An 11,846-nucleotide genomic window follows, 5' to 3' on the forward strand; every position below is an offset into this window, starting at 1 on the left:
CCAGAATCCATCCATCTTTCACCAGGAGGGAGAGCTTGAGACGTTGGACGGGGAGAGTTCAACTCCCAGAACTTCTCAGCCAACCATATTGGGGTGGTTTTCCTCCTCCTCCTCTTTTCTTCTTCTTCTTCTCCTTCTCCCTCTCCTTCTACTTCTCCTCCTCCTCCTCCTCCTTCTCCTTCTCCGTCTTCATCTTCTTCTTCTTTGTCCTCCTCCTCCTCCTCTTCTTTCTCTTCTTCCGCTTCCTCCCTCCCTCCTCTCCTTCCTTCCACCTCTTCTTCCTTCCTCCTTCTCCTCTTTCTCCTCTCCCTCTCCTTCCCCCTCCTCTCCCTTTCCTTCCTTTCTCTCTCTCTCTCTCCTTTCCTCCCTTCTCCGCCTCCCTCCTCCTTCTCAACCATCTCCACTTTCTCCCCTTTGTTTCCTTCTGCCCTTTCCCACCCCTCTCCTTTCCTCGTCTTCCTCTTTCCTTTTCCCCTCTGTCTCCTCCTCCTCCTGTTTTTTCCCCCCTTCCCTTCCATTGGGAAGGGAATTGGTCCTTGGTTTATGCAATTCCCTTCCAGAAGAGACCGTGACAGCTGTCAGCCTTGATAGCTTCAAGGCAGGATTAGACAGATTCATGGATGCCAAGTGTATCATAGGTGGTTATTGAAACGGATGTCCATGTGCTGCCTCTATGTGGGTTGAGGCAGGCAGGATTCCCTTGGGTCCCATTTGTTGGAGGTCAAGGGAAAGGGAGGGTCTTGCCTTCTCTTTCTGCTCAAGATCCCCATGGACAATTGGGGGGCCACTGTGGGACACAGAATGCTGGACTCGTTGGGCTTTGGCCTGATTCAGCAGGGCTCTTCTGAGGTTCTTATGTTCTTCCTCCTCCTGCTCCTCTTCATCAAAGTCATCAAGTTTGGGAAATGGTGTCCTATGACATTCTTGGCAAACAAACAAACCAGTCACCACTTGCCTTTGCGTTTTCTTGTTTCCCGAGAAGGTGGTTTGGATAAAGACTCTTGACTCCCCTCCCTCCTTCCCTCCCTCCCTCTCTTTGTCTTTCAGAGCAAGTTTCACGTGTGGCTTGGCGGGGGCGCTGGCATCCAACCCCATCGATGTGGTGAGGACACGGATGATGAATCAGAGAACGTTCCGGACGGGCCCCCAGCATGGCTACAAGGGGACTCTAGACTGCTTGCTTCAGGTCAGTAGGTGTCCTTCAGGGTCAAGGAGAGCGTTAGATAGAAGACAGTGCCCTGAACATACAGCGGGGTGGACAAAAAAATGGAAACACTTTGCAGCTCTTCCGTGGAATCCAGATTGGTGAAGCTCCCTCTGAACAGTTTTTGTGGGAACGGGGTTCTGTATGTGTCTATTGAGTTCTGCAGTGATTTTAGGAGCTGCAGTCTTGCGATCCGCTCTAACCATTTGCTTTAGAGTCCGACGGTCTCTCTCAGACCACTTCGACTTTCAACTAGACTTGTGCTTGTCTGAGGACGTTTTCCCTTCTCTTTCAAAAGCAGTCATGACTTTTGAGACATGACCTCTTGAAACGCCAAACATTCGGGCACTCTCTGTTACAGGAGCGCCTGCCATTCGAGCACCAACCATTTGGCCTCTTTGAAAGTCTGAGAGGTTATAACCAATTTCCTTAAATTTCTGTTTTAAAAAAAGGTAGCTTTAAAAAACATATCAAATAACAGAATTAAAAAACAAACAAACATTAAAATATGTCAAGTTTTGATTGATTTGAACATGTTCAAACATTATGATGCCAAAAAGTCAAGTGTTTCCATTTCTTTGTCCACCCCCTGTAGTTTGCAGGGTCCCATGTTACAGAATAAGGGAGGCTATGTTGCACTGTGATTGAAATCATAGTTTGTTAAGGAGTGTACAGAGTGATCTCTGAGTTGTCAAAGATACACATACACAGAGGAAACATGGAGTTCTAGAAGATATCCAGACAATAGCCCAGAGATATGAGTAATATTTCAGCAATACAACCCAGATATATTAAGTGTATAAAATATTATTTACTTTGGCAAATATCTTAGTCAAGAACAGTCCCAGTCATACACAGATAAATAAGTCAATAACTATACATTAGCAATACTATAAGCCTTACTTGTTCAGCTTACAAATACATAAACCATCATTTGAACGCACAGTTCTTACTACAGCAACCACACAGAATATAATAGAAATAGCAGAGAGAGAGAGAATCACGTTTCTGGCTCCCTCTTGTGGCCATCCGTCAGACTAACTCTTAAAGCAATAGTGTTCCAATACATTTAAGCATGCATTGTTGGTTTCTTTTATATATTGCCAAACCCAACCAATACTGAACATAGTACTAACATGGTTCAACCATCACGTGTCCCAGTGAGGCAAGGGATGATGTGGTTCCAAAACATTTGTTGGTTAGTTATTATAAACTGGCCTTTAGACTCCCTTTGCCTCCATTCTTGGTGCATTCAAGGGAAGGGGAAGTCTCATAGAATAGAATACAATAGAATAGAATAGAATAGTCATATAAATTAGCTATGGCAGATAGAGAACAGAAATGGTGTCTCCTCTGTTGAACATGGATTATATGGAATATTCATATATGTTTTTCCCCTTATTTTTTATAGACCTGGAAGAACGAAGGTTTTTTTGCGTTGTACAAAGGATTCTGGCCGAACTGGTTAAGGCTCGGGCCTTGGAATATAATTGTATCCTTTTTCCATGTGTTTTATTTATTTATTATTTATATCCCGCCTTTTCTACTTGTGCAAATATCTCAAGGCAGCGAACCTATGCAAACACACTTTCCTCCTTCACTTTTTCCCATAACAGCAACCTTGTGAGGTGGGCTGGCCTGAGAGGAAGGGACAGGTCCAAAGTCATTCACTTGGCTTACATGGCTAAGCCAAGAACTTGCCGTCTCCTGGCGATTGGTCCAAAGTCAATCAACTGGCTTTCATGGCTAAGGCGGGACTAGAACTCCCAGTTTCCTGGTGATTGGCCCAAAGTCAGTCAAGTGGTTTTCGTGGCTAAGGCGGGACTAGAACTCCCAGTCTCCTGGTGATTGGCCCAAAGTCACCCAGTTGACTTTCATGGCTAAGGCGGGACTAGAACTCTCAGTCTCCTGCTGATTGGCCCAAAGTCAATTAACTGGCTTTCATGGCTAAGGCGGGACTAGAACTCCCAGTCTCCTGGTGATTGGCCCAAATTCACCCAGTTGACTTTCATGGCTAAGGCGGGACTAGAACCCCCACTCTCCTGCTGATTGGTCCAAAGTCAATTAACTGGCTTTCATGGCTAAGGCGGGACTAGAACTCCCAGTCTGCTGGTGATTGGCCCAAGTCACCCGGTTGACTTTCATGGCTAAGGCGGGACCAGAACCCATTGCTTTGTAGCTTTGGCAGCTTAACTAGCACTATATTTTCAGATGTTTACATAAAATATGAAATTAAAACAAAAATTTAATATCCGGCTATGCCAAGCAAACACATCTACTTTGCTTTCTTCTCCATCTTAAAATCTTTCTGCCAGTTTTCAATTTGTTGCAGGGTTTTTACACTTCGAAATAAGGGTCTTTTAGTTGACAATAAGCATCTTGCACGGAGGAATAATCCTATGGGAGCAGTTGCTTCCCGGATTTTCATTTCCTCAAAATTCATTCATTTTTCTCTCCTGGTAACAGCGAGACCGGAATAGCAAGTATATTCCAATTTTTATTTACAATGTTATTTTTTTTATCCCTTGCTAATTTGTACCATTTTTGTTGTTTGCTGGAGAGATTGAAAATACTTTGTTGCACATAGAAACATAGAAGTCTGACGGCAGAAAAAGACCTCATGGTCCACCTAGTCTGCCCTTCTGCTATTTCCTGTATTTTATCTTAGGATGGATCTATGTTTATCCCAGGCAGGTTTAAATTCAGTTACTGTGGATTTACCAACCACATCTGCTGGAAGTTTGTTCCAAGGATCTACTACTCTTTCAGTAAAATAATATTTTCTCACGTTGCTTCTGATCTTTTCCCCCAACTAACTTCAGATGGTGTCCCCTTGTTCTTGTGTTCACTTTCCTATTAAAAACACTTCCCTCCTGGACCTCATTTAACCCTTTAACATATTGAAATGTTTCGATCCTGTCCCCCCTTTTCCTTCTGTCCTCCAGACGATACAGATTGAGTTCATGAAGTCTTTCCTGATATGTTTTATGCTTAAGACCTTCCACCATTCTTGTAGCCCGTCTTTGGACCCGTTCAATTTTGTCAATATCTTTTTGTAGGTGAGGTCTCCAGAACTGGACACAGTATTATTCCAAATGGGGTCTCACCAGCACTCTCTCTAGCGGGATCACAATCTCCCTCTTCCTGCTTGTTATACCTCTAGCTATTCTATTTGTCTTGTAAGAAATGTGATGTATCTTATACTTTTTAAGACACATTGCCCTGACTTCCTTATTCTGAATTACCTGGAACGAATGAGTTGACTTTGAAAATTATACATTTTGAAATCTTGTGACTTACACACATTTTCCGTCTTCTCATAAGAACATAAAAACCTATGGATATTGCTTAGTTCTTAATTTTGCTTTTCTCTCTCTCTCTATTCTACTCTTGATCACCTTAGGTGATGGCACAAGAGTTAAACCAAATAAAAACACTTTACAAACCCTATTAAAATATTACATAAAATAATAGCAGGCAATAAAGCTTACTGAATAGATATAGGAGCAAGACAGTAATTATACAGATCAAAATGTTACCACCAGTAGGAAATAAATTAGAGGCTTTTAAATGCGGACATAAGATCCAGAGTCAAAATCTTTGCACATATATACCCCATTTCCCTGAAAATGAAACCCTTATATTTTTGAATCGTTATATTTTTTGTTAAAGACCCTTATATTTTTTTTGCACATATATACCCCATTTCTCTGAAAATAATACCCTTTTTTTGAACCCTTATTTTTTTGCATAACCCTTATATTTTTTTGTACATATATACCCCATTTCCCTGAAAATAAGATCCTGTCTTATATTTTTTTGAACCCTGAAATAAGTGCTTGGCCTTATTGCCATGCACTCAAAAGCCCGATTGGGCTTATTATCAGGGGATGCCTTATTTTGGGGGAAAGCAGGGTATCAGAGCAAGCAAAGATTTCAGTAATCCCTTAATCTTCACTCATAAAAAGTCTGGGTGGGGTTTTAAAAAAGATGTACAGTATATTGCAGTTACTGGTATAAACAGGAAGCTCAACAAAGCTACCTGTTGAGAAACTGCAAGGCAGATTATTTTAAAAACAAGAAGGAAGCAAACAGTAAAATACATCATAAAACTGAACCAAAATTCTATAAATATACTTCACAAAGCTACTTGGTTGAGACACCTGCAAGAAGAATGAGCGGATTTGTTGGAAAAACTGGAGGAATAGCAACTAAATGCAACCGTAGACCATTTTTCATTTAGTAATAAGATTCAACACTTTCCTTTTTTTTCCCCCTTAACAAGAAGCACTAGTTCTTTTTGACTTATGAACAGCTGAAGAAATTGGATTTCTGACAGCCTGGAAATTGAAGAGGATGATTCTTCCATTGGTGGCTTTAGCTCTTCAACTGCTCTTTTGGGTATCCAAGCTTGCAAAATTGGTGAAATTAAATTATTATTGCAAAGAAAGTTGAAGGTCTCAAGCATTGGAGAACAGACTATAACTTGAGACTGAAACAGATCTTAGTTCTGAATTTCAATTTTCGTAAATGTAACAAACATTTTGCTATCGACAGGTCTGAATGGGAGCAAGTGAATTTTTCTTTCAGCCTTCGTTCATTTAAAAACAAGCTCTTTTCCAACAGCCTATAATTAGTGCGTTCACAACCTCAAGAATCTTTATTTTATACCAAAGACTAGAATGACTAAAGCATATTTTATGAAGCATCCTATCGTACAGAACAGCATTGCATGAATAATGTGCAAAACACTATTTGCAAAACAGTGTTGAAAAATCCTTTTCCCCTTGAAACATACCTCAGTGGCATTTCTTTCATTTTTTTAAATTAGCATTACACTAGTGCTGAATTAAATTCATCACCATGAGGTTTCGGCAGTGTCTTAAAATATTTTGCCCCCATCTGACGATTTGAATAGACTTAATCTCAAATGTTTTTATTTTAAAAAAGATTCCATTGTGGACAATAGATGAACTCTTGCATAAATATTACTTGATGGTGCTTTCTGAGAAAGTATTAAATCGCTGCCCTTCTCAATGTTTGGGACAATAATATCAATCGGTACAAGCGATATTGAGATTATGAAGGCTGGATTCGTATATGCCAATTTATGAAAGATATATACAAGAAATATCTCTTGTATCTCCCGAATAGACCTGATTTTTCTCTCATTTTCCTGGATTGCATCCAGAGAATCCAATAACATCTTAAGCACAGACAATTATTAGTGGTTGTTAAAAAGAAAACATAAAATCTTCACTTCCTAAAAACTGCTGCCTTGTATTTAAGCGAGTCTTTCATCCCCAAAATATTTAGAAATAAAATTGCCACAGGTGTGGGCCTACTTGGGGCCACCATTTGGGGAAAAGATTCTCTCCATCTCGGTTTCAGCACATGGATACACGGAATTGTACCAACCAAATAGGAATTTTATTAATGTTTTCAGTTCCGAATCAAAGTGATTTTCATATGGGATTGTATGAATCTTTTGAGCTGGAGGTCATTGAAATCTGAATGCTGACTAGATCAAACTTATTGAAAGCAAAATTAATAATGTGTTTTCTATGTTATGTTTTTAGATTCTGAGAGTATCTTTGTAGAATATGAATATAATAACAGTTTGTAAGTCGTAGAAACAAATATTTAAGTATTTATATGGAAGTGGCTGAAATAATTTGTAAATTCAAGCAACGCACAGTTTAAGGCATGTTGGTTTTCTATGCAGTGTTGAAGGTGCACAACACATGTGTATATATACATATGTATATGTATTTGTACACACACACACAAGTGTCTTCCCTTATAGGATTTTAAAGGTTAAAATTACAGATTTTAGTCACTTTCTTAGGAACATATGTCAAACGGGTACAATATTTTTTGTTTGAATTGCAAACTAAGTCAAGGTTTAATCCATGATGATTGTCCATGGATTTTGAATTCTAAGATTCAGATTTTACATGGTTAAGATGTTTTCCGTAAATTGTTCTGCATTATGTATCGAGGCAAAACTAGAACAGATTTTTTAAAATTAGAAAACAAGAGCTAGCTTTATTACTAACAAATCTATATCGAATTTATATTCCATCTTCAAGGGCACAAACAGCTTGAATGCAGTTGCAGGTTCACGTATACTTCATTCTTGTTTTACCAGCAAAGAAAAATGTCACATATTTATGAATAAATAGATCTACAGTAGATGTGTGGGAGAGGTCACATATGTTAGCCCTCCTTCCTTAGCAAACTTCCTTGATGGCAGCTTGGCATCTGTGTTTCCATACCAAAATGTAATCTGTGTTTTCCAAAACAATATCTGGGTTTTTTTCCATGGTTCAGCTCTACCTTTCCACCCAGATCATAAAGAATGATTTACTGGAGGGACGTTCAGTTTTGGCATCTTTTAAGACCTGAATTCTGAGAGTTGGTCCACAGGTCTTAAAGTTAAGTTAAAGTTGCCAAGGTTGCACAGCCCAGGTTTATGGACTGATAAAATGTTTGGCCGTACTGTACTTAAAACCTTCACAATAAATGTCCAAGGGATTGTGTAAATTTCACATGCTAGTTAATTCTTGGATCAACATTCCAGCAACAGCAATAGTGTGTTTAGCAATGTCCTTCATGCAAAACTTGCCATACACCCATCAAAAAACCCCCAAGGAGATGTAAAATCCAAAATACGGAGGAATGTAGGTTATGTAGACCTCTTCTGGAAATACAGGCCAGCAAGATTAAAACTGTAATGATTACCAAAGAAATGACCAAGTGAGTTTAGCTGTTCAGAAATGTTTACCAGAACTACTTTGGAGTGATTTGTACCTGTAAAGGGGCTGTGTTTTAAACCACATTCTTGCTAAATTAAAACGTTAATTCCTTCTCTTGCTGCTCCATTGAATTCTTAGAATGGCTCATTAAAATGAAAGCAGTGGTTCAGTGTCAACTTCTTCAAAATCTTTAACAGCTATTATTCTGTTAATGTCCATTTTAACTGTTTACTTGCCTGGCTGTTACAGTGGTAGTATTTATTTGTGTACATCCTTGTTAATATGCTGTCATTCTTTTGAATGTTCATACTTTTGTTTCAGTGAGAAGAAGAAAATTCTAGATATTTTGTGATCTACATATTTTTTTTTTGTGTATATATATATATATATATATATATATATATATATACATATATATATATATATATATATATATAAGATCATACAGAACAGTGAAATTGCTGCCATGTTTGTTAATGCCTTCCTATCAGAGAAGTTTTGACTTGCAAGAATAAACCTCATTATTTTGTTTTACTTGTGTGTGTCTGATTGTTGTGTGTTAGATTCATCTGCTGAGACATATTTTTGCCTATGCAACCAGACAAAACCAAAAATAAAAATAAAAAATTGAAACAAATTATACAATATATTATTTTTAGTGTAACATTTGGTGTAGTGATTAGACTTAGAATAATAATGACAAATTTCCCATGATGGGAAGTAAATCTTCTATTCTGGCTCCTTGGAACATATTTTTACAATCCGACCAATCAGGTGTTTAAAGACCTTACTGCCAATCAGCCTAAAGCTCTGTTGGGAGCATTGGTGCTAGACTTATGGTTGGGGGTCACCACAACACGAGGAACTGCATTAAGGGGTCACGGCATTAAAAAACGTTGAGAACCACTGCGGCTAGATGAACATGACAAAATAAATAATTACAAAAGTATGCATGTACTCACATACATGACACAGAGAAACAGCACAGTCTAGTTCGGACCTACATGGTGAGAAATACGAATCGTGCAAGTTTACCAGACGGATGGATGGCCGAGGGAACAAAGTTGTTGCAGAATCGGGTAGTCCTGCTGGAAATACTTCGAAATCCCCTCCCAGTGAGGAGCAACAGAAACAGGCCATAAACTGGGTGTGTAGGGTCTTTAACAATTCTATGAGCGCTAAGCACATAGTGCTTATAAGCAGCTATTATAACAACAAGCTACTTATAATCTCTACTGTCTTTACCACTCTCTGTAGGGACTTTCTATCTGAGGCACTGCCACCACCAAACAAAACAGGTGTGGTTTGTTAAAAGGCTCCCAATGGTAGCCAGGACAGAAAGATGTGCTCTTCTCATCCGACACAGGAAATGCACCCTTCACTAAGGAGGATGGTGTGGAGAGACCAGTTCAGATGGTTAGTAATCTGCACTTAAAACTATCTGAAAATGATCTCTCCACAATTCATCCTTTTCTTGCTTCAGGGGTTTTCCAGATGTTTGGAGGAGTTTTTGGGGTGGCCACAGGACAATCCCTTCCTCTTAAGGATGGCTGTGGGAATAAAATGGTGTCCAGGCTCATTTGTACCACCTAGAACTCTTTCTCAGAGAGGGTCCGCAACTTGGGCATCCTCCTCGATCCATAGCTCACATTAGAGAAACATCTTTCAGCTGTGGCGAGGGGGGCGTTTGCCCAGGTTTGCCTGGTGCACCAGTTGCGGCCCTATCTGGATCGGGACTCACTGCTCACAGTCACTCATGCCCTCATCATCTCGAGGCTCGACTACTGTAACGCTCTCTACATGGGGCTACCTTTGAAAAGTGTTCGGAAACTTCAGATCGTGCAGAATGCAGCTGCGAGAGCAATCATGGGCTTTTCCAAATATGCCCATGTTACACCAACACTCCACAGTCTGCATTGGTTGCCGATCAGTTTCCGGTCACAATTCAAAGTGTTGGTTATGACCTATAAAGCCCTTCATGGCATTGGACCAGGATATCTCCGGGACTGCCTTCTGCCACACGAATCCCAGTGACCGGTTAGGTCCCACAGAGTTGGCCTTCTCCGGGTCCTGTCGACTAAACAATGTCGTCTGGCGGGACCCAGGGAAGAGCCTTCTCTGTGGTGGCTCCGACCCTCTGGAACTTGCTCCCCCCAGAGATTAGGATTGCCACCACCCTCCTTGCCTTTCGTAAACTCCTTAAAACCCACCTCTGCCATCAGGCATGGGGGAATTGAAACATCTCCCCCTTGCCCCTGTAGTTTTTGTGTATGATTCGATTGTGTGCTTGTTTTTTATATATTGTGGCTCTTTTGGATTTTTTAACTTAAAACTGTAATTTAGATTGCAAAATATTAGATTTGTTACTATGTTTTGTTTACCATTGTTGTGAGCCGCCCGAGTCTACGGAGAGGGGCAGCATATAAATCCAATAAATCTAATCTAATCTAATCTAAGGCAATTTTGGTTTTAATTCTAAGGCATTGGACTAGTTGACCGGCAACATCTCTTCCAACTCTGTTAACCTCTTAACACCAGAGAGAGCGCTAAAGATTATAATTTAAAAAGTTGTTAAAAACAGTTCCTGACTTACAATCAAAGTTATAACAGCACTGAAAAAAATGAACGTTTCTCACACTTAACAATGATTTACAGCACACACACCATGGTTGTGTGATTTACATGACAAACTGACTCAGATTTATGACAGTTGCCGCATCCCCGGTCATGCGACCCACTGTTATGACCTCCTGACCAGCAAACTCAATGGGGAAGCCAGCATTCACTTAACAACAGCGTTACTAACTTCACCACTGCATTGAGTTCCTTAACAAGGGGGGGGCAAGGAAGGTCACAAAATGGGGCAAAACTAATACAGTAAACCAATTCCCTGCTTAGCAACAGAAATTCTGGGCTCCATTGGTGGTCCTCAGCTGAGGGCCTACAGCTGTATAACCTCCAGGTTCAAGATTTAATTTACAAATGCAGTTTAAAAAAAAGGGGGGCAATTTTTTTTCAAATAAATTGGTAGATATCCCAGATGACAAAATTAGATCTATTTCTTTTTTTAGAAGCAAAATTTAATTTTAATTTAATTTAATTTAATTTAATTTAATTTAATTTAATTTAATTTAATTTAATTTAATTTAATTTAATTTAATTTAATTTAATTTAATTTAATTTAATTTAATTTAATTTAATTTAATTTAATTTAATTTAATTTAATTTAATTTAATTTAATTTAATTTAATTTAATTTAATTTAATTTAATTTAATTTAATTTAATTTAATTTAATTTAATTTAATTTAATTTAATTTAATTTAATTTAATTTAATTTAATTTAATTTAATTTAATTTAATTTAATTTAATTTAATTTAATTTAATTTAATTTAATTTAATTTAATTTAATTTAATTTAATTTAATTTAATTTAATTTAATTTAATTTAAATGTTGCCCAATCCCATGGGACTAAATATATCTGGAATAAATTGTCTTATATATGATGATGTTCGTCCATTGTGTTTGAGGAGGACCTCTGTCTGTCTGTCTGTCTGTCTGTCTGTCTAGAATAGAATAGAATAGAATAGAATAGAATAGAATAGAATAGAATAGAATATAGAATTCTTTATTGGCCAAGTGTTATTGGATACATGAGGAATTTGTGTTTGGTGCATAAACTGACTGTAACTTGTTGCTTATATCCTAAATTTTTTATTAATATTGCTTCTTCATTGCTTATTTGACCCCTGTGACAATCAGTAAGTGTTGTACCACATGATTCTTGACAAATGTATATTTTATTTTATGTACCCTGAGAGCATATGCACTAAGACAAATTCCTTGTGTGTCCAATCACACTTGGCCAATAAAATTCTATTCTA

General features: G+C 38.4%; 1 protein-coding gene across 3 annotated transcripts in view; it reads left to right on the plus strand.

Moving 5' to 3' along the window:
• Window positions 1-8,496, plus strand: part of SLC25A30 (solute carrier family 25 member 30) — a 39,303-nt gene extending 30,807 nt beyond the window's left edge. For all 3 annotated transcript variants that reach the window (XM_070751403.1, XM_070751402.1, XM_070751404.1), the window contains exons 8-10: window positions 1,048-1,186; window positions 2,616-2,696; window positions 5,499-8,496. In XM_070751403.1, the coding sequence (XP_070607504.1) occupies window positions 1,048-1,186; window positions 2,616-2,696; window positions 5,499-5,540 (262 nt within the window). In that variant the 3' untranslated portion in view covers window positions 5,541-8,496. The remainder of the gene's footprint in view (window positions 1-1,047; window positions 1,187-2,615; window positions 2,697-5,498) is intronic.
• The last annotated feature ends 3,350 nt before the right edge of the window (window positions 8,497-11,846 follow it).

The sequence above is a fragment of the Erythrolamprus reginae genome, chromosome 4, assembly GCF_031021105.1.
Source record: "Erythrolamprus reginae isolate rEryReg1 chromosome 4, rEryReg1.hap1, whole genome shotgun sequence".
NCBI lineage: Eukaryota > Metazoa > Chordata > Lepidosauria > Squamata > Dipsadidae > Erythrolamprus > Erythrolamprus reginae.